This window comes from Sinohyriopsis cumingii, chromosome 12, assembly GCF_028554795.1.
Source record: "Sinohyriopsis cumingii isolate HCF-2022 chromosome 12, ASM2855479v2, whole genome shotgun sequence".
Taxonomy (NCBI): domain Eukaryota; kingdom Metazoa; phylum Mollusca; class Bivalvia; order Unionida; family Unionidae; genus Sinohyriopsis; species Sinohyriopsis cumingii.
This window is the reverse complement of record NC_142972.1, coordinates 9,216,080-9,241,120: the sequence shown is the minus strand read 5'-3', so window position 1 is coordinate 9,241,120 and position 25,041 is coordinate 9,216,080. Positions and strand designations below refer to the sequence as shown.

General features: G+C 35.6%; 1 protein-coding gene across 2 annotated transcripts in view; it reads left to right on the top strand.

Moving 5' to 3' along the window:
• The window catches only part of LOC149785985 (uncharacterized), a 104,650-nt gene that overhangs the window by 68,705 nt on the left and 10,904 nt on the right, over window positions 1–25,041 (top strand). For both annotated transcript variants that reach the window (XR_016424852.1, XM_089976251.1), the window contains exons 9-12: window positions 4,102–4,218; window positions 5,952–6,068; window positions 17,198–17,314; window positions 19,311–19,427. Coding sequence is in view for 1 of the 2 variants with exons in the window: in XM_089976251.1 (XP_089832377.1) it covers window positions 4,102–4,218; window positions 5,952–6,068; window positions 17,198–17,314; window positions 19,311–19,427 (468 nt within the window). In the remaining variant the exon portion in view is untranslated. The remainder of the gene's footprint in view (window positions 1–4,101; window positions 4,219–5,951; window positions 6,069–17,197; window positions 17,315–19,310; window positions 19,428–25,041) is intronic.

Below are 25,041 nucleotides of genomic sequence, written 5' to 3'. Positions count from 1 at the left end.
TAATTATGCAGATATCTAAGGTAACTATCTCCAGATAGTTGATGGCAAGGTCTTTCTTCCATCATGCTGATATTTGCGTTTCCAACATCTCCAGTATGGTCAGTTAACATATTTAAATTAAATTTCACTACTACAATCCACGGAGTCACATCCGCAATATCTGTGATAATAATTCAGATCCGTTGTGTAACGTCAAATATATCTGGCTTTGCTTATAATATGTACAAATAACATTGAGTGGCACTTTGATAATCCCCGTGTGCCATTTGCTGCCTTCTACTACTACTGTTACCTGCTAAACGAGTGTGAACAGTTTGCACATCTGAAAAAAAAACCGGTTAACCTCTTACAAGCAACTGATATCCTGGGCTTTTTGAAAGTATAATTCACACGTATTCTATTATCTGTTCAACTATATCAACTATGATGACCACAGATGATATATTAGTTTTTTAAACATGTGCTTTCCATGGACTTTTTATCTTTTAAACAAGCAATATAAGTCTAATATTTTCTATTAAAATACTAGTAACATACCGAATCTAGTGCGAACTCTTGTATTTCATAGTAGCAACCAAATGTGTACTTAAGTATGAAGACTGTGTGCCACTGTTATACAATTTAATGTACTTTCAATTTCCCTTAATATATATGTCTGTCCAAACCAGTCGTAGAATCATTTCGGAACATACGATGTAACCATTGGAAATTCCAGTCCCTATGCAGACTGTACTAGTAGCACTTGTCATTGTTGGTCAGGATACACCCAAAACGAAACCCACTATACAGCAGGTGAATTATTTATTATGTGCAAAAATACTTTCATGCAATAATTATTATCAAGGAAAAACTGATAGTATATTATCATGAAAGATTCCTCTACAAGTACGCTTTAGTTTTTGTACTACTTGTCAAAAAGCAAAAATGTTATAATATGGGGTGCAGCTGATGTCCAGTAGCAAATATATTTCAGGTCCTCAAAAACAAAATTGTGGTCAGTCATTAAATTTGGCGTACAGTTTTATCTTGAGGTCTATTTTGGCATAAAATAAACCGGTGACCCTCAAGCTTCCAATACAGCCGCCACGATTGCAGTCATATTTTTATTCATATATCTTCTTGATTGGATGGTTATATTGAGATAGAATTTTCACGAAAATAATTCTTACTCTATGTTGATGATCTTGTATGAAATTAGTGCCTCTCGTTCTTCCCACGTAGTGGCAGCATGTAAATATTGACCACCATACTCCTTTTAAACCAAGACCATACAAAAAATTATGTTATTTCATCAATTTTTCTTGGCAGGCAGTTACGTTATTGAAGCTACCATTCATAAGACAGCCATATTATCACAATATTAATTATGTATAAAGTTCAAGTACAAGTTGATATTTGATGGACAAACGGAAATTGCAACCATTACACCTCTCCGTATGCAACATGAATGTTTCATAATTTTCCAATAAAGAGACCGATTGGAGTTTGTTGAACCCATCCGACGAATTCCTTTCAATACAAGTCCATGATCTTGACCTATTTGAACTAAGATGATTTTGAATAGCTCTCAATTTATTACTTTGCTATTGTCAACTTGTAGCAATAATAAATGATGTGCCCTTTCTTTTTACAATCAGTGGACATGGAAGGATGTAAGGATTGTTCATCAGTCCTATCGACGTTTGATTTCTGAAGCTGTGCAGATAAAGATTTAGAAGTACTCTTGTGAAACTGAGACTATTTCCTTAACCAAACAAACGATAAGAGGAAGACTAATTGGCAAATGAAACTTTGTTAAATCCAGATACAATCATCAGCTGTGCGAGCAGCATTTTCCTTTTGCTTCTTAAGATATGTATTGACACTACTGTTGATGCAGTTGTTGAATTCTTCTATTGATATGAGTTGCGTGAAGTTATCAGAATCTTTATTAACCTTCTCTGCTGAGCACCACCTATAAAATAGTTCTTCGTTTTACCTCGCAAACTCAACACAGGTTTGCACAGTTTTTTTTCTGCAATTCCCACACCTTTGATGGCATGTCTCAGGTATGAACTCATTTTTTTCTGCAATTCCCACACCTTTGATGACATGCCTCAGGTACGAACTCATAACACTTTAAGATACATTCCTTAACCACGTCATCAGCACTTCGTTGTACCGTCATTGAAGTGTAGACTTGAAGAGATTTGACAGTAAGTACATTTTGTAACAATAAAGTCCAATGTGTTTTTTGGCTAGTTCTAGTGTTAAATATTCTCTCAAAGTGTGGAAAGTAGTATTTATCAACTTCTTTGTATTGTGAATAAGGTTCTAACCAAATAGTTATAGTAACATCAACACCTGAACTGTAGTGTTAAAAGGAGTGTGGGTTCTGCCTGTCAGTTCAAATTATTTTAATCTATGTTGCATTTCCCAATCATCTCTCTAAATCAGCACTTGCTACTGGTCTCTTTGCGTCAGCATTTGTATTTCTCTCCTTTTAGCGCTGCCTTTCTTGTTTTATCTCTTTTTCCACTCTGCATTTGTCTTTCTCTTTCTTCGTCTTCTCTCTTTTTCTCCTGTTCGTCTCGATACATTTGTGTTTTCTCCTTTTCTCTCTGCATTTGATTTTGCCAGTCCTTTTCCTTTTTCTACATTTGCATTTGCATCGCTTTTTTATGAAGCAGAGGCTTTGCCAATTCCAACTCTGTCTGGTCCTTTGACTCTAATTCCATCAATTTGCTATCAGAACCAGAAAGGAATTTCACAAAAATAAACTGAAATCACTATCATATAAACGTTACATTCTCAACAAATACTGAACCAAAATATTCTTTATTTCTTGCTTTGTTAAATATGCTTTTACCTCTGAAATAACAAAAGGTCTGGCTAGCTCACTGAACTCATTTTTTTATAGACTTTAAAACCTTCAGAATATTCAATGCCGGTGTGAATGCTTGCTGGTTTCACTAGAGGTTTCTTTGGGACAATGAAGGTTTGGAAAAAAGTTATTTAAAATTTTGAAGACTATTTGTAATGTCTTTGAAATGTTGTGAATAAATTCATATTGCAGACTAGACCCCAATTTCTGTTACGACTCTATGGTGTGTTACAAAAGTTGTTTATTTGCCTATAATACGAACTTTAAATTCAAAAGACACAGTATTGTGAATTAAACTCCATATAAGCCTAAAGTCCCATCATATGTCCAAGTGTGTTGAATGTCCTGATATATCACAATGATAGAATCCAAAATGTCTTCGAACGAGTTCTCAGTATTCCAAAATAGTGAATGGGAATTTGTATAAGTAAAACAAATGATTCACTTCGAATTAAATTTAAGTAAAGATCATGGATTCTCAAAGACTGATATTAAACAGGAATAAAGAATTGTTTATTAAATCTTTTATATACATATTTCCTTTGACCTATGTCGAAATAGAGTGCTCTGGAAAATCCAAATTTCCAATGATAAATTACACCAAATATTAAACATCTTCTCTTCCAGACCCTTCTAAGCTTGTAATCAATGTTAGGCCTTGAACTCAAATATTAATAAACAGCTTAAAAATATGGTAAAACTCTGGCAGGCAGAAACTTTGTCTTCAGAACCCTCAAATACGGTCATTATATATATATATATATATATATATATATATATATATATATATATATATATATGCATTCACACATCCATACATACATACATACATACATATTTACATCATACATACCAACATACATGCATGTATGCATTCATACATACATGCATGTATGGATGCATCCATACACACAAACACACACATATACATACATACATATGAGTGTGAGGTTACCATTTAAATTTATGTATTAAAGAATTGAAGACTCTGTCAGAGTTGATGCCAAGGAGGAAACCTGTCCTGCAGATGGTTATCAAACATGAAAATCATAGCTACACTCTGTTATCAAATTGCATCCAGCAGTTTAGGAGGACAATAAGTGATGGAGAAATGGGCAAAGAGACAGGAAAAGCTATTATACTAACACAGGTTATCCTAGTATCCCCAAGGTCTTTTTCAAATGCGTATGTCTATCTTTTCTCTTTGAAATTGATACCATGTTTCTTTTTATTTCCAGTTGTCGGTGCAGCATGTGACCAAATCAGTGGATGCTCTAACCCATACGCACAATGCACTAATGGCATCTGTGGCTGCATGTCGGGATATTTTAGAAATGGAATTCTCTGTAAAGGAGGTAAATTGTCTTATGGTTGTCTGCATAGATGTGTGTGTATGTGTCTTTGTGTGCATGAGTATATGCATGTGATTGCAATTTATGATCATATGACTCCCACACCCTGCCAGGACTGGTAACAAGTATGAAGTCATTCATGCAGATTGTCACCATGCAGAGTAACCATAATATTTCCTGAAATGGTAAAGGACAGATTGACAGACAAATAGATGGACATACAAAGAGAGGTGATTACAGTATCCACAATTATATTTCATAAAGATTACTCATAGGTTTTTCCCTGAATAAATGTTACAGACAAAATAAAATTTCACAATCTATTTCTGGGATCTCCTTTACTTTCTGCACAAAGCAACTATGACATATAGATGGAGGATTTGTCTCCATATTTATTCTGCCAACACATATGTAAAGGTTTGCAATCATAGTTTCTATTAAAAAATTTCTGCAGAATTATAAATTTACTATGCAAATATTCCATGAATAGTGCCTTCTGTAACTATACTCCTCATATAAAATTACATCTACGTGGCCTATATTCCATGTTCCAGTGATCAGAATTAACATTTGTGTTTAGCCAAGTTCTAAAACACTTTACAGGAAAATGTTTGCAGATGAATCTGAAAATGTATTTAAGGTCTTCAGAAAAGACTTTGTAGTTGCTAGAGAGCATCCTACATCGCTTGCATTTGTCTTTATGATTAATATAAGTGAGGTAGGCTATCTATGGCAAATGACCTTTTGTTCCTTTCAGCATTGTAAAATTTAAACATCATCATGATTATTAAAAAGTCAACGGTGCAAACTGTACCTTCATAATGAACATATGGGTAACTTTTGAATATTTATTTGCATTTTGCAACAGTTATATATCCATTGATTCTGTGACTAATAACCTATTGAGGCTGCAGTCATACAAATTGAAATAATTTATCTCCCATTATACATCAAATATCTGCATAACATTTTGAATGATGTATTTTATAATTCAGGAATAATCGAAACATATCAGCATATAAATATTTTTGCTGAATTAAAGATCGTACATATCCGGTTTTAGGGCATCAAGTAAATAATACTTTTGCAGTTCAATTAGATTAAAGATTTAATATTGATAAGTAGCTTTCTATTCAATTAGATTAAAGATTTAATATTGATAAGTAGCTTTCTATTCAATTAGATTAAAGATTTAATATTGATAAGTAGCTTTCTATTCAATTAGATTAAAGATTTAATATTGATAAGTAGCTTTCTATTCAATTAGATTAAAGATTTAATATTGATAAGTAGCTTTCTATTCAATTAGATTAAAGATTTAATATTGATAAGTAGCTTTCTATTCAATTAGATTAAAGATTTAATATTGATAAGTAGCTTTATATTCAATGAATAAACCTGAATTGAACATGTTGCTGTCTGTTAATGATGACAAATGCCATATAACTCTTTGTTTATAATGATTGATAAGAGAATGCCACAGTTTCAGAGACAGCGATATTTAACTCAATCATACATTGAAAGCTTATTATGTGATTTTATCTGAAAAAATTGTACATATGTATAGGCTGAGATCAATGGTTTCCAGCTCTTTGATCCTCTCATATCAATGCAGAATTGTATTAAGTCACTCTGTTTCCTGCCCAGTAGAGATGTTTTAATCTTCCCCTGAACATAACGGTTTCTTACTTAATTTCTTTTCTGAACATAAAGGCAATGTTTATTTGTATTTTCAGCTCTTGGTTCAACATGTGATGTAAGTAATGGATGTTCCAGCCCCTATGCAGATTGTATTAGTGGCACTTGTCAGTGTAGGTCAGGATACACCCAAAATGGAACCGATTGTAAAGCAGGTGAATTGTTTAATGTGTGCAAAAATATCCTACTTTCATGCAGTTATTATTATCAAGTAAACTTGACAGCATATTGCACTGACAGGTTCCTGTAGAAGTAAGTTTTAGGTTTTGTACTATTTTTCTAGGACCAGAGTAGCTTGGATGTGTCTCTTATCTATGCTGTTTTAGGAGGGATGGTGGTAAGTCATGTAATTTTGTACGCAGCTTGATTATGAGGTCCAATTTGTCCTAAATAAACCTGGTGTCCCTCAAATATGCAATATAGCCAAGATGATGAGCAGCTTAAAATTCACATTACTGCATATCTTTCTGAAGAGATGATCATATTGTCTTGTCGTTTTCAGGAATCAGTCCCTATCATGCACATATGATGTGAAAAAATGAATTTCATGGCGTGCTGCATTGTGCACTCTTAAAACAAAATATATTATTCAATGTGTGCAAAAAATACCATAAATCCATGTAATAATTATATGTCCCATAAAACTGACAGTATATAACATTGAAAGGTCCATGTACAATTACAATTTAGGTTTTGTACTAGTTGTCAAAGAGTGGAAGAGCTTTGGATAAAAGACGCGAGTGCCATCCATTGGCAAATACATTTTATAGCAGCTTCTTCTAACCTAAATCATGGTCAGTGTGATCATTAGCACTCAGTTTTACCTTGATGTCTAATTTGTCATAAAACAAACCAGTGAGGCCCAAAAAGCAAATATGGCTGTCGTGATTGTCATCATATTTTTAATAAAAAATCTTCTTCAATGGACGCTCATATTGGCATAGAATTTTCACAAAAATAATTCTTATTTCATGTTGATGGTCTGATACAATATTAGTCCCTCTCTTTCTTCCCACATTGTGACAACATATAAATATTGACCACGCTGCTCCTTTTAAATGAAATAACATACGACCATGGAGTTTGCGGGAGGTCGTGGGCTTAAACCCTGGCTGAGTCATATGAAAGACTTATGAAAATGGTACTAGCAGTGCTTCGCTTGATGCTCAGCATTTAAAGGTTAGTGTAAGTACTTGTTGGCTTTTTGTTAGGATAATGTGCCTGGGTGGCACATGGCAATGCAAATATCAGATTTGCGGAAAGTCTGATCTTGTGTGCAAGTTTACCAGCTTTCCCAAGGGCCACAGTGATCATCTAATGTCTTTACAACTTCAAATGGGAAACAAGAAGAGCGACACGTTTCTTAGCACCTACGCTTCAACAGTGACCAACCGAGATAGTGTGAAAGATAAGGTATATGAAGAAATGGAATCCTTCATTTGAACCACCCCGAGATCTGAATAGCTTTTCATTCTTGTTGATTTCAAAACTAAAGTCGGGACTGACCACCTAACCTGGAAAGAAGTTATCGGAATGCATGTCATCCACAAGTGCAATGGCAAAAGGCTACTGCTGCTCAAGACGTGCTCTGCACATGATCGTGTCATCACAAATACGTTGTTCTGCCAACCTTCCTGTTACAAGACTCATGGACACCACCTTTTTAATGCATTGAAATCTCACCGACTATGTCATCACTATGATGAAGGACAGAAATCAGTGTTTCCGTTTACGCACAGTTGTGCATCAGGGACGCACACTGGAGAAAATTGATGCACACATTTTGTTGCCGTGCATTTTGTTTTACGCAAAGGATTTTCATAATATGATGAGGATTTATTTAATACCCAATGCATTGGATGATGGATGGCATCATATATACTTTGAATATAGGCATTGACTGGTTCCCTGCTTTGTTTGCTCCCTGCCTTGCGCTCCTCTATTCGTATAGCAAAGTGCAACGCAGGAAACATATAAAACAATGAACCAGACGGAGTAGCTTCCCCATATCTCGCGAACTTTTCGCAATTTCCATTGAGTTCAGCAAGCTGTCATCTAGATGTTTAACCTCAAGGCTTGTTGCACTAGAAAGTGATCTCCAGATTAAAACATCATGCATTAGCGAAGAAGCAGAACCCAAAAGAGTAACTGTGGATCTAACTTTAATGAAAAATGGAGAAAATAATTCCCTTGACTGGGATACGGCACATTCATTATGATTACCAATGTGACTTCTGATCGTGTGATTGCAAAGACTGCAAAAGTGAATAATCCTTTCGTGACAGGATTTTAGAATTTTTAAAAATCTGCCCTCATTCGGCATAAGATATCTGGAGAACATTATAACCTAAGACATTATTTCACAACAAAGAAATCAGTAAACTTGCAGAGACAAATGCGTTATTCGGATTACAAAGTCAGCGGATTCCTGCAGATTTTGTTGGTTTTTAACTTTTGCTGCAGTAAAAGAAAGATCTTAAAGTTCAAGTGTAACTTATTAGAAAGAAGATGAATCATTATCCTCCTTGATATTTGGATAAATGTGTTCTAGGACGAAGTACAATGAAACCTATGATAGTACACATTTTATGAAAGGCAGTAAATTGACTCCCATTTGGTTAAAAAGATTTATTTGGCTTTTTGTATTGGCTTGTATGTACTGTGTTGGGCTATAATATTGCTTCATAATGATTATAAGGAGACTGTTAAAAGTACGACTTTAAAAGAAAAATGAACTAATAAAATTATTCTTTGAATGGACAATGCATCTGTTTGTTACTTGTGCATGTTGGTGTATTTGTATGTTTAGAGAAAGAGAGAGTATGTTGTGCAAGTTTCAATATCCTATTTCAAGCTGAAAAAGTATGAGTCATATGAAAATTTGTCAGTACATTTTTGACCCCCACATTTTTTATTTGACCCCAAGTTTTGACACCAAGGTTTTTTTTGTACCCTCAATTTTGCACCCCTGGGGGATACACTGGACAGAAATGACTTAAGAGTGATGAATGCTATATGTGGTGCTGATTGTTGGGCGGACCAAAGGCTAACTGTGTTTGAATTCACAACCAGCTAAAGAGACATCACCAAAGGGGAAATGACTATAAGACTTAATGTCTTGAATTAGCTCCATTGCCGAAAAGCTCTCAAGGATCCTGTATAACTAGATGGAAGACCTCTAGATTGGTCAGGCAACTGTAGAAGAAGTCTGGGCCTCCTTTAGAGACACTACCACTTCCACGGTCCTCGTACATAAGGGACAAGTGGCACGTAAGAACCAGGACTAGATTGATGATAACAGTCTGGTGATAGAGGTACTGCTTGCAGAAAAACACAATCTAGACAAAGCGGTTCTAAACGACCCTTCATTGGTCTTATTAGAGGACAGTCTTCACCATTATGTATGGGATGATTCAGCGAAGATTCGAGAAACATACGACTCCTGGCTCATCAGTAAAGCAGACAAGATTCAGTCCTCTGTGTCCTCTATCCACTTCAGTGCAGATGGAAACATTGAATACTGAAAAGGTTCAGATCTCCCTGGATTGATGGGACGAACACTTCAGTGTTATCCTCAACTGTCGATCATCATTCAACATTGAAATGCTTGCCTCAAGTGGAAATGCTTGCCTCAAGTGGAAACGAATGCCGAGCTGGACTCTCCACTCTGTGCAAGAGATTAAGAAGCCGTTGTTCAGCTGTCATATTGAAAAGTCCCAAGATTGGATGCCATACTTTTACAAAGCTGGGATGCCTCTAGTGCTAAAGAAGTTCACAAAGTATACCAATACAAGCCTAAGAGAAACGTCGACAGTCACAGAAGAATCTCCCTCCTGTCAAACGCTGGCACTTCCTCGCATCCTGCTCAATCACCTCAGTCACCATCTTGAGCTGGGTCTACTTCCACAAAGCAAATTTGATTTCCGCGCAGGCCGTGGGGCAGTTCACATATTTTCTGCTTGATAACTCCAGAAGAAATGCCAGCAGCAGCACATAGACTTCTTCAAAAACTTTTTTGACCTAACCAAGGCGTTCGACACAGAGATGGACTTTGGAAGATCAGGGCAAATTTTAGGCTGCTTTTTCAAGTTCATCAGAGTCATTCGCCAGTTCTATGAAGGCATAATGGTGCACATAATGGACAATGGCAAACCGTCCGACGCATTACCATTCATAAATGGCATCCAAACAGTTCTGCATTCTGGCTCTCACACTCTCAGCATAATGTTCCCTGCATGCTGACAGATGCGTTCCAAAACTAGGGCATTCATGGCAAATACAGATTGATGGGAAAGCGTTCAACCCCCAGGTGAATGCAGACAATCACGAAGTTGAAGGGAACCGTCATCAGGGACATCCTTTTAGCTGACAACTGCCTTCTCAACTCCAGCACAGAAGAAGACATGAAAAGACTCGCATCAGCTACAACCTCACGATCAGCACCAAAAAGACCGAAGCCATTGACCAAAATGCCCTACGAAGCCGTACTTTGATCAGAGCATCACAGTGAAAAGCCAGAAACTCTACACTGTCGACATTTCTACATATCTGGGTTGCAGCATGTTAAGAGCAGTGAACATTAACATTGAAGACATCAGTGGAATTGCCAAAGGAAGCTTATCGTTCATGAGGCTACGTGTGAATGTGTGGTACAGCGTAACAAGATAACCGGATTGGATTTTGGATTCATGACAGAAGATGTTTGATGATGATATAAATACAATGTTTATTGATGAATGACTCAAATGAAAAAAGAATGATGATTCGTATGTGCTTGTATAATTTCCAAACATTTGACAATTTAACATAATCCGCATGAATCTAATAATGTAACATAAATGTAAATAAAAGTAAATGACCTTACGCAGTACAGGGATAAAGGTTAATGATTCACAGTAATTTCAGATGACGAAAAGAATGATGTGTTTTACTCAAATAGTAAATATGATTCACGGTAATTTCACACAATGAAAACAATGATGTACTTTACTCATGTAGTAAAATTAGTGAAAAATGAGGATTTTTACTAAAATAGTAAAATAATGAAATGATGGGACAGATATTGTACAAAATAACTTTACAGTTCCAAAATACTGGAAATAAGAAGCCCCAACATTAGTCCATGGCTAAAAGATAACATGTATGAAGTTACACAAAACACTTAGGCACTAGCATACTGGACCACCACTCAATTCCTTGATCAATCAAGCAGTTAGCGCCCACCAATTGGTCAGCAATGCCCGATTTTCTGCTGCATGGCTGTCGTTTAACCAGCTCCATCTCCAACTCCATCGTCAGCTCTACAGCTGCTATAGCCAGAACCACAGCCGTCATGGTCAACTTTTATGGTCAGCACTAGAGCTGGTACCCTGTCAACCCTGACCACCAAGGTCAGCTCCATGGCTGATACGGTCAGCTCTGATCACCATGGTCAGCTCTGATCATCTGAAACTAAATCTAATACTGTGTACTAAGAATCATACGGGCATATACGATAACATGTAATGACTTCATATACGTTAAGCTATACACATTACAACATTGGCACAACATTACAAAGCAATAAACAGGTTCAGAAGTGAACCTACCTATGTCTGATACAACTCCCATGGTACTAAGCGTTTCTTAATAAAATGCAACTTTATTGCAAATATAAATTTCTCATTAAGTCACATGAAAGAATAGAAAATATTAGCTTCATACTACGCAAGCCAAAGCTTCATAGAAAATATACAAATCTAAATGTGGAAGTGTAATATGTATAAGCTATAATATACATAAGAAATTAATAAATAACACATAGCTCTAAAGCTGAAGATTTAGAAGTCCCTAAGTAGACTGCTCACTGACAAGACATTCCATAATGTAAAGATTTTGTCCGACGGTGAGGTATTTATACACAAACAATGTAGCCCTACATCATATGTGAGAGAAAGCACGCTCTTTGAGGACAAAATAAGCGATTCAAGGACGCACTGAAGTCGTCCTTAAAATACCTGCATATCATCAGTGGCTTATGGGAGACCCTTGAACAAGACCATCCATCCTAGCAAAACAGGATCACAGCTTGGACCAGCACAGCAATAAATCGCTTAGATGCAGAAAAAACAAGCCATTCGTAAGGCTCAAGCAGTCAGTGCCTCTACACCTATAACAACCCTTATGTGTGCCACAATATATTTAGAGTCCAGCCCTGTTTGTCAGACAATGTTGCCTTCAAGATATACAGACAGGGTAAGTATCTAGATTCTTCATTATAAACTCTATTGGTGGGAAAATGTACTAAATTCAACAGGCATAGGTCAGATCACTATCACCTAACTCGTGTGAACAGTTTCATTTAGTAAAGTATACTGTGATTTAGTCTTGTGAATGGATACCCAAATGCTGCACGATGAGTATCACATCCTACAAAACAAGCATTAAATGATCCTATTTTATGCTCAGGTGATATTCATTACACTTCGTGGTTCTTTATACATGGCAGTCATATAACCTTTTAAAGTTTAGGCATCATGTGGAGCATGGCATTTTTCCTCAAACTAAAACAATGTAAATGGGGACTACTTCCACCAATAGGAATTTGGACTTTGTCTTTTGTTTAACTCAAAGTTTTGGACAAAATTGCTGGAAAACTAGAACAACTTGATACATAGACATGAAATCGAAGACCTTATGTGACCTTGAGACAAATATAAAACTCTGCAGTCTGGTAATGGCAGTTTTCGTGATCAGTATATTTGTATACCATAGATTCGAGAAGAGCAGGAGGTGGTTTATAGGACTTGATTTATCCATCTGGATTGTCGTATGTATGCATGTCCTGTTTGTACAGCAATCTGTGTCACTCACTGCAATGAAATTGCACAGTGGTTGCTGTAAATACCTTTCCAGAATTTATTAACAATTTGCTAACACAGCATCAGTACCTAATTCCAATATATTTTCACATATTATCACCGAACGTACACTGGATTATATCCAAGCATGGATAAGTGTCACAGAGTAACAATGGGTCAGTGAAGCAACACTTTCTAGCTGACTGAAATTTTTTGATACAAATGTATCTCCCCAGAAGAGTAAACTGTAACAAACAATCAGAATCAAATTACCACACCACTGAGTTAGAGTGAATCCCCGTGGTTCAGTGTTACAGAAGAAACTACATTACAAAATGTAGACAGATTTAATAAAATCGTGATTGATTATTCATGTACGTAAATCAAAACTCATCAAGAACATACTTGAGATGGTTAGGTAGCCTATGCCTTTAGAAAAACATTTTCAAACTAAAATTGAGTGGGAGGTGGCAGATTCGAACCCTGACCAAGTCATCCCAGAGATTTATAAAATGGTATTAGCAGCTGCCTTGCTTGGTGCTCAGCATTAAGATGTTAGTCTTAGGACTGGTAGGACTGGGGTCAGGATACTGTGACTGGTTGGGACATCATGCTACATGTCTGCAGCATGATGCCCCAATGCTAGACATTACCATAAACTGTCATTCTACAGAGATCGTAGTGATATGACTGAAATATTGTTAAAGCTGCATTAAAAATCCAAATAACACACACACACACACACACACACACTCAAACAAGCAGCTGATCAATATTCAGTGAGATCAGTTAGTCACCATGTGTTGACTGGTTGATAAGACAGGAGGTGTTTGCATTATGAAAATCCGTAGAGACAGCGGCAAGGCCATGTTACTTTATCATGCCGGTAGGATAACACCACAAGCTTTTTGTGGCATTGGTGTATATTGAAATTAACATTACATTGTTTGTTACAATTAAGTCTGGACACCCCTGGTTTAGTACATCTGTCTCTTGTAAGGAACTGCAATCAAGAGACCAGATTAACTTGGAATAGACAAAGCATCAACTTCAGACAGAACTGATGCAAATGCAAATGATGAAAAAAAAAAAAGTAGAGGCAAATACAAGCGCAGAGAGAGAGAAGGGGAAGCTCACCATGTCAATACATATGTGCACTAACGTTAACCACAAGGTAATGATAATAGATGGTCAAACCGATGTTACAACAATCACACCTCGCCGTATGCAATATGAATGGTTATAATTCTCCAAACAAGGATGAGACTGGAGTTAACTCGACCCAACCAATGTATTCCTTTCAGTATCAGTCCATGACCTTAATCTGTTTGAGATAAGATCATTTAGATTAGCTATCTTTCTACTATGTTGGCGTACCCTTGTTTCTACAAAAAGTGCATGTAAGAAAGAGACAAGGATTTGTAGTTAGTCCAATCAGACATTTCACTTCTCTAAGTTATTACAGGTTGAGATTTGGAAATACTCGTTTTAGACTGAAATGATTTCTCAGTTGAGAGTAAGAGTCATAGACAAATGAGTCAAGATATATTCATCAGCTATGTGAGCAGCATTTTCCAAAGTTTCCATCTTTTGCTTATCAAAATAGATGTTGACATCACTATGGATGCTTTTGTGAAACTCGTCAATTACTATGACTTGCCTGAGACTATTTAAATCTCTATCAACCATCCTGCCAGAGCACCACTTATCCAGTTTCTTGTCTACGGTTCATAAACCTTTGTCGACATGCCTCAGGTATCAAGTCAAAACACTGTTAGATACATTGCCAAACAACGTCATCAACACTTTAATGTATCACAGTGAGTGTAGACTTTACGAGATTTGCCATTGAGTACATTTTGTGATAACCACATCAGTTTTTATGTTGGATACTTCAGGTTTTCATCCTTCTCGCAAAGTGCGGAAAGTATTTATGTACTTCTGTGTCTTGTAATGGAGGTACTGCCCTCATATTTCTGGTAACATAAAAACTTTTACTTGAGTGTTAAAAGGAGTGGGATTTCCACCCGCCATTTCTTATTATTTTAATCTTATTACATTTCCAATCTATTCGCTTTACGTCTGTCTGCTTCTGAATTTCTATTTCTCTCTCTTCTTTTATTACGCCTTATATTTCTCTGTGTTATCTGTCTCTCAGCATTTGTCTTTCTCTTGCTTTGTTTTATCTCTTTTTCACCCTTTACTCTGTCTGTATTTGAGCTTCCCCTTCTCTCCCTCTCTCTGCGTTTGTATTTGCCTCTACTTTTTTTCTTTCATCATTTGCATTTGCATCATTTCTGTCTGAAGTTGACGCTTTGTCTTTTCCAAGTTAATCTGGTCTCTTGACTGTAATTCCTTACAAGAGTCAGATGTACTAAACCAGGTGTGTCCAAACTTTTTGCAAAGAGGGCTAGATTTGATAAAGTGAAGATGCCAATAGTTCCTTCTGATGTTTTTTTAACCACAAAAGGTACATGCAAATATACACTGTTATAGAACGATAAATAAATTAAAAAAACAAATAAACAATAAATAAATAAAACAATTTTCATTGACACAATTATCTTTATTTTTCAAATGGCAATGTAACTAAATATAAGTCACACAGGCAGACATGAACAACTCTAAAAACACAATTCTGCCTTTCAGTCATATCTGGAGAGTCAGATAACATTGAACTGTATGTAATACCTTAAATTTCCATGAGTTAGAATCTGCTAGAGCAGCTTGGAGTTGCTTCACTTTTTCAGCACGGTCACTCCCTGTTAGTGTGTCGTATGTGTTAGCATGTTTAGTCTGGTAGTGTCTCTTTACGTTGAAATCCTTAAACAAGGCAACCATCTCGTTACAAATGAGACAAACACAACTGCCTCGATTTTCAGTGAAAAAGTACTGTAATTCCCATCTCTCCTGAAAGCGGCGGCCCTCACTGTCAACTTTCCTCTTTCTTTTCAGTCACCATGGCAGAAATGAGCAGAGAAGGGTTATGCATGTGATAGCGGGCCATAAATAATACATTATATGACCGAAGCTGCGGGCCGTATGAAATCTTACCACGGGCCGGACTTTGGACACCCCTGTACTAAACAAACTCAAAACACGTTCCTCCAAACCTTCCATTCTCAACAAAAACCTGAACCAAAATATTAGTTATATATTGCTTTGTTACAGATGCTTTTACTTAAGAAATATCAAATGTCTGGCTAGATCAAGGACCTCGTCCTTTTTCATAAACTCTTAACTCCTTCTCATCATTAGATGAACATGCAAATGCTTGTTGATTTGATATAGATTACTCAAATGGGTGAAAATAAAATCTTTCCCAAGGGCAATGAAAATCTTGAAGCAAAAGTATTTAAAAAGTTTAAGTCAATATTTAATATCTTTGTAATCTTTTAAAGGATTTCAGATTGCTGACAGGCCACCAATTTCTTTTACGACTCTCTGGGCTTAAATCATGTAAGGGAAACACTATTGAAGAAATAATTTATTTGTCTATAATACAAAATGTAAATTCAAATGATACTTACAGTAATGGGAATTAAACCCCGAATAATCCTAAATGTACCATCACAGATCCTAAAGTATAGAATGTCTGATATATCACAATGATATAATCCAGAATCTTTGAGTGAGTTCTCCATAATTCAAAACATTCATTATGCTACTTATAGTTCCGTCAGAAAAGAAAAAGAAAAATTCCTCTCAACTTAAATTCGAAAATAATTATAACAAATGTACACGGATTCCCAAAGATTGACGTTAAAAAGAAATGAATGAATGCTTAACTCTATATATATATATATATATATATATATATATATATATATATATATATATATATATATATATATATAATTTGCCTTGACTTATGTCACAATAGAGTGCTTTGAAAAATCTTAATTTTCGATTTGTAAGTTCCACCAAACAGTAAACCTCTTCGCTTCCAGAACCTTCTAAGCTCTTAAACGAGGTTAGGCCGTGAACTGAAGTTTTAACAAACATCTTTAAAATCATGGGAATAGTCGGGTAGCCAAAAGCTCTATTTTCACAACCATCAGTTCAGATCAGGATAAAAGATTCATATATATACCCATACATGCACACATCCATACAAACATACTTGCAAAATAACTGCACACACACACACACACACACACACACACAGACAGACATACATACATACATACATAGGGTTCTACCATAATGGGTGACAAGGAGGAAACCTGTCCTGCAAATGTTTCATAACTAAAATGTTTTGCAAAATTAAATCAAGAAGTTTTGGAGGAGAAATAGTAATGGAGAAATAAGAAAAAATACAGGAACAACTAAGATACTAACATGGTGTATCCCAATATCCCCCAATTTATTTTGTTCAGATACATATGTATGATCCTTTACCTATTTATCTTCAAAATGGAGACTGTGATTTTTTTAATTTTCAGTTGTTGGTGCAGAATGCGACCAGATCAGTGGATGTTCCAACACATTTGCTCACTGCACTAATGGCATTTGCAGATGCGTGTTGGGATATACTACAAATGGAACTCTCTGTAAAGGAGGTAAATTGTCTTATGGTAGTCAGCGTGTGTGTGTGTGTGTGCACTATTGCAAGTTTCAGAGCATATGAATTTTCATATCCTGCCAGGACTGGAGGCATGGATGAAACCCATCCTGCAGATTGTCAGGAAACAGGGTAACCATATATACAATATATCATTTTCTAGGAGATATGGTAATGGACATACTGACGTGGAGATAGACAAATGAACAAAGGTGGTAGTAATATTCACAATTCTATTATGTAAAGATTGTGTATAATTACTTGCCCAAATAATAAGAATATTCACGATCTATTTCTGGGTACTTTCTTTACTTTCTGTGCAAGGCAAAATGTGGCAGATGGATTGATGATATCTCTGCATATTTATTCAACTAACATATGTAAAGTTTTGCATTTAGCACAGATCCTATTAAAATGTATTTGCAGAATTTATAAATTTTGTTTGCAAATGTTCCTAACTAAACTTTTCATATCAAATTAGGTATATGTGACATATATTTCATTTTCCAGTGATCAGAAGTAACCTTTGTGTTTAGCCAAGATTCTGCAACACTTTACTGAAAACGTTTTTGGATGAGTCAGGAGAAGTGTTTAAAGTTTTTAGGAAAAACATTGTAGATGTTAGATAGCATCATACTAACTGAAAGGTATTGGTCAGCATTACTTGCAATGTTCTTTATGGTTTACATTAGTGAGATTATCGATTTCAGGCATATTTTACCTCGTGTTTTGTTCATCATTTTGAAAATTAAACAAGTGAACGATCCCTGTAGTCAACGATGCAAACTGTACTTTCATCAAAACACATCAGTAACTTTCGAATATTGATTTGCATTTGGAACACCTATGTATCCCTTGATTCTATCACTGATAGCGTCTTGAGTATTGGTAGGTGCTTGCAACCATACAAATTAGTTTGAACATTAGGTTGGCATATCGTTTTGAATAATGTATTTCATCATTCATTAAGAATGGGGAAAATTTATAAGAAACATGTCAACTTATTAATATTTATGCTGATGTAAAGATAACATGTCTCTGCTTTGCTGAGTAGAGTGTTGAGTACTCACATTCCTTGCAGTATAATTAAATGAATGATGAAATCTTCATAAATAATGTTCCGTTGAATGAATAAACTTGACTCTCTTTTAGAAATTAACTTGTTGCTACCTGCTGATGATGGCAAATGTCCTCTTGCTATTGCTATTATTTGTTTCTAATGGTGGACAGCCACAATTACAGGGAAAGGAATTGTGGAGTCGACCATACAATTACAGGGACAGGAATTGTGGCAGTGCGCAATCATTCACAATATGACTCTAAATTTCAATTTTAAGTAGACCAAAATGCCATTTTCTTTCGAAAGTGATGTTTAGCATGTGACTAAGTTCAAATTTATCTGGGCAGAATTATGTGCACATTAATGATGTTGTGTACTGATAAATCTGCGATTGTGTAGTTTGGAATACAAAATAAATTCAGTTACTTTGTTTCATTTAATGTACTTTTGTGTATGTAATACAGCCTTAGGTAGAAGAAGAAAATGAGCATATAATAAAAAGGTTAATGCATTTATGTGGGAAAATATGAACTCGTTTATTTGGACAGATGTACTGCACTCCAAAGGTCAAGCAGTATATCCATCCAAAAAACTCGTTCATATTTTCCCATACAAATGCAGTGGCCTATAATTATTATTTCATTTTCATTTAATAACTCGTACACTTCTGTAGGCCGAGGTCCATGCTTTTGAATAGGCACAAATAATGCTTTTGAATAGGCACAGATAATGCTTTTGAATAGGCACAGATAATGCTTTTGAATAGGCACAGATAATGCTTTTGAACTCTTTGACCGTCTCATAATGGTATAGCAGTCTATTAAGACACTCTCGTTTCCAGTCCAGCATATATTTTGAATCTTCCCCTGAACATGATGATTTCTTAGTTGATTTCTTTTCTGAACATAAACACAATGTTCATTTGTATTTTCAGCTCTTGGTTTAACATGTGATGCAACTAATGGGTGTTCCAGCCCCTATGCAGATTGTATTAGTGACAATTGTCAGTGTCAGTCAGAATACACCCAAAATGGAAAAGACTGTAAAGCAGGTGAATTATTTAATATGTAAAATTTTCTTACTGTTGTGCAATAATTATTATCATGGAAACTTGACAGTATAGTACGTCCCTTCACAAATAAGTGTTAGTTTTGTACTTCTCAAGAAGTAGAGGAGCTTAACCTTTTTTTTCTTTCTATTTTATCGTATCGTATTTTAGGATGTGATGGTGAGGTCTACTTTGGCCCATATAAAAGCATCCGATTTAATCTACATAATTGCCGACTTTAAATAATGTTACTGGATATCTTACAGAACAGATGATCATATTATGTATACCTATCATATTATGTATACCTATCATATTATGTATACCTATCATATTATGTATACCTATATTTTTTGTTACTTCTGGTATATGATTTTGATTTAATTATTTGTTAATTTTTATTTTTGGCTGTAAATTGTACAGATTATCTTTAGTTCTGTTTTGCCTGCGTGATTAGGGTCTTTTTAGAGGATAACATTACAGTGGATCTGTAAATATATGCATACTTATTTGTTGGCATTTGCTAAAAGTATTATTAACAAGGGGCCTTGAGTGGTCTAAAGCGCTGTCCATTATGGATCACTGCCATCTCACCTCTGTCTGCGTGGGTTCAAGTCTAGGATTCGGCCAATGTGGGTATGTGAGAAAGCTTGCTAGTAGCTTCTCGTGGGTGGGTGGTTCTTCCCAGGGTTTTCCAGGGTTCTTCCTCCACCAATAATACCGGCCGCCATGCATAGCCTATCATGTGCTGAAAAATGGCATTAAACCCTACAACAACAATAATATTAACAAGGCACTCAAAACAAATCACATATTACCATATAGATGTTGCATTTAACCTTTCACACACTTACAAGCAGAATGATTCTACAGAATTCACATTATATTGGAATAAAAGATTCTGAAATCTGTGGAAGACCATACGCATAGTGAGTATTCGACATGACAGGCCATTCCCACCCCTCTTTCCTACACTATACGCTGAACATCTTCACTATCCATGTGGTCTTCCACAGAATTTCAGAATCTTTTATTCCAGTATAATGTTAGATTTCCATTCCTTCACCTAGAATCACATAATTCTTTTATAAGTTTTCTGTTACTCTAATTGCTGTCGTATACCTAACATCAACTCAACAAAAAGGAATTGGCTATATTGGTATTTGTACAGGTTGACAACATTTCTTTTTCACCTGTTCAAGCAAATCTGTATAGAAGCTTCATCTTATAGACTGGTGTTATTCGCTTTAGTCAAAACATCCTGTGAATGTCATTTCACAGCTCTGAATATCAAGTCAAACCGAAATTTTACTGATCCAGACTGATAGACCTTCGAAATTATGAATTTCTTCAGGCATTCTTCTGTGTCATTTAAAACATTCATATAAAATTGCATGAATACCATCATAAGGTACACAGTTTTACATTTACACGCAATGGATCACTAAACGTTTTCGCAATAATTCTGCTTCATCTTGCTACATTTGTTTATTCATACATCTCACATCTTTAGTGCTTTGTGAACATGTTAGAGGAGTCCTGCCTGATTTTCAATACGCATAGGGTCACCAAATACAGAATCTGTATCATTAATTTATTTTCCATGCAAATTGCCCATATCAATACTAAAGATGCAAAGCCACTGCAACTATAGGTGGTACATAGCAAAACAAGTACCCCAAAAGGGAGACAATTTTCCTTTTTTTTCCTAAGCCAGAATAGTTCTTGCTTTCAGTTTCTGTGTCGGTAGTTTGACACGGTTCATTATGCAAACCATACATGGGATTAGCACCTTTCCAGAACCATTCTGACTGACAGCTGATGTTTTTCTTTGCACGGATATTGGCCCACAGGGCTCTTCCTTTCTTGCCTTACCATTGCATCATGGGATTTCTAATGCTTCTATTTCATGCAGTATTCAGCTCCTGCCTAGTCTTAATTCCGCTAAAGTACTGTAATATAGAATTTTGTAGTCTTTGCTCATGATTCTTGCAACGTTAATGAGATATCAAAACATTGAAAGATAGATTCCATAGCAGAACTAAAAACTGCTACATAAGTTCTTTGACAAACATGCTCTCTGACTGACATTACCTGTGTTGTGAGTTTCATGACACAAAAGTAAAAAACGGCCATTCGCTCCACCATTTTGTGTATGACATGAAGTAACACATAATAGCCAGAAAGGCGATACAATATGTGTGAATATCACGAATATTCAAGAGAAACTAACTGCACTAAAGTCCTTATTGGGTTCCAGTATAAATTGTATGTGTGAAGATATGAAATGTTTTCCATTTTTTTAGTTATTATCATTATTTTTTTTGGCATTGTCTCCATCGACTCTTCTTGGCACAAGAAAATTCGCTTGACTATATTAACTTCTCACGGTATAAGATACACTGAATTCTTACTATATCATATTAAAGACAATCGTGTTCACATTGATTGAAATAATCAAGATATTTAAAATGGTGATCAAAGGAATCAGAAGTGTTAAAACAATATTAGTATTTAGTTTAATGTCACAAGTTTTTGAACTTTTGACAATCCACCTAATGTGTCTAACCATCATCTATCAGTAAGTTACAGAGACAGAGAATGTTTATGTCTATGTTTATCTAGCGTCAAAGGTAACATTCCTTTTAGATGAAATAGAATCAAAAGAATGTCATGTGATTTTGATTTTTAATATAGCTTTAACACTTTTTCAGTCATATTGCTGTAATGTATGCAATGTGGCAGTTTATAGTGATGTCTAGCACTGGGGCATCATGCCGCAGACATGTAGCATGATGTCCCACCCAGTCACATTGTCCTGGCACCAGTCCGGCCAGTCCTAACACTAACATCTTAATGCTGAACGCCAAGCGAGGCAGCTGTTAGTACCATTTTTGTAAGTCTCTGGTATGACTCGGTCAGGGAAAAAACCCACGACCTCGAGCATTCAAGGCAGACGCTCTAATGACTAGGCCACCGGAGTGCTGAAATCGAAATGTAATATTATTAGTATTATTGTCCAAAGGTGATAACACTTCGGGCACTAATCCATTACCAAGCCACGTGACATATACTGACATTACTACTATATCCTCAATTAAAATGTTTTGTGTCGCTAGTGTCAAGCTGCTTTTTATATAAGTCACAGATGCTACCAGCCTCTTGCAATTGCCTTTTAGGCTGACCTGGCTGCTTCATTTGTAACACATTGCTGAGTATTTGCCCTTTTTTTCACAATTGTGTCACAAAGTTTCCAGTTCATTTGTGTTTGTTATACATACCAAGAGTATTTACATTGTCAGTTTTTACTGTAAGTATTAATGTGTCTTTATCAAAATATGCAAGAATGTAAACTGAGGTTTTTTAGTTCCCCTAATTTACTCATTTACTAGATGAACTGTCGCTGCATCGTTTGTATCAATTATTTCCATCTTGCTTGATGATTTATTAATTGTAGTAAATGATCAGCTTCATTCAGTTTACTTTCATATTTACGGGGCTAAATCTCTGAAAATTCATGAGTATGGAAGATGTGCCAGAAGTATTATTTAACAACGGAGTGGGTGGGTGGTTATAATGAAATTGTGTTTAACACTGATTATGACATTTTGATTATTCAGTCAGTAAGTTCTCTTTTAGTTTTTGACTATGGGTAATCCTTGCTATTTTATCTAGTGTTCCAGAATTGTTGTTATTACCACCATAATATAAAAATAATAATTTAGGGCTATATTTTTTCTATTAGAATTATGGATCATATTGTTTTTTAAATTGTGTCACCTTTTTTACACTTCTGTTTTACGTTAGTCGATATAATAGGTAAATTTAATTTCATTGTTCATTTTTGGAAAGAAACCTAATATACGCATACGCGTGTACATATATAAGGAAGGGAATGTAAATCACTTCGTGTTGTTGCCACAAATTCTTAGGCAGAATACATAACATTTTATTGGTCAAACATTTAATTGGAAGTAATTTTTGTGAAATCTTTGAAGAAGTGTATATCTTTATTTTAGAAAGTTGAAAGTTTGGCAACAAATAATCTGACTTTTGCTTTAGTTTTCATACACCATAATGTAACAGTCATGTTAGGGAATTAGTTCCTAGCAGACGGTTCTTTAGTTTTCATACACCATAATGTAACAGTCATGTTAGGAAATTAGTTCCTAGCAGACGGTTCTTTAGTTTTCATACACCATAATGTAACGGTCATGTTAGGGAATTAGTTCCTAGCAGACGGTTCTTTAGTTTTCATACACCATAATGTAACAGTCATGTTAGGGAATTAGTTCCTAGCAGACGGTTCTTTAGTTTTCATACACCATAATGTAACAGTCATGTTAGGGAATTAGTTCCTAGCAGACGGTTCTTTAGTTTTCATACACCATAATGTAACAGTCATGTTAGGGAATTAGTTCCTAGCAGACGGTTCTTTAGTTTTCATAATGTAACAGTCATGTTAGGGAATTAGTTCCTAGCAGACGGTTCTTTAGTTTTCATACACCATAATGTAACAGTCATGTTAGGGAATTAGTTCCTAGCAGACGGTTCTTTAGTTTTCATACACCATAATGTAACAGTCATGTTAGGGAATTAGTTCCTAGCAGACGGTTCTTTAGTTTTCATACACCATAATGTAACAGTCATGTTAGGGAATTAGTTCCTAGCAGACGGTTCTTTAGTTTTCATACACCATAATGTAACAGTCATGTTAGGAAATTAGTTCCTAGCAGACGGTTCTTCCAAACTGTCCTTCATGTTAACTGCTACAAATGATATTTCGAAAATTTAATTACCACGAATAAAATTGTAGACTTCAAAATTTCTGAGAACAGCAGTAATGTTCATTAAATTCAGTTGGATAAGCAAGAGATTTCAGAAAAGGGAAGAATGGGCATGAAATATTATATGAGTCTGCTCCATTTTATGCAACAGATCCTGAGACAAAAGGAAATAAAATTTATACATGCTTTAAACAAAATGGAAACTCCTCTACGTTGGAAATATAATAGTCAGTCCGGTAAGCTTTTAAGTCCCTTCTCATCAGAGACGAATCTTGGAGGCTGTCTCCCTCCTTTGACAATGGCAAATTTAACAACTGTTTGACCCAGATATCGTTTTGAAGTGTAAACACATGTTCCTAAGCATTGCTGTACTGTGCTAGTTGAAGTGTAAACACGTTCCTAAGCATTGCTGTACTGTGCTAGTTGGAGTGTAAACACATGTTCCTAAGCATTGCTGTACTGTGCTAGTTGGAGTGTAAACACATGTTCCTAAGCATTGCTGTACTGTGCTAGTTGGAATGTAAACACATGTTCCTAAGCATTGCTGTACTGTGCTAGTTGGAGTGTAAACACATGTTCCTAAGCATTGCTGTACTATGCTAGTTGGAGTGTAAACACATGTTCCTAAGCATTGCTGTACTGTGCTAGTTGGAGTGTAAACACATGTTCCTAAGCATTGCTGTACTGTGCTAGTTGGAGTGTAAACACATGTTCCTAAGCATTGCTGTACTGTGCTAGTTTGAGTGTAAACACATGTTCCTAAGCATTGCTGTACTGTGCTAGTTGGAGTGTAAACACATGTTCCTAAGCATTGCTGTACTGTGCTAGTT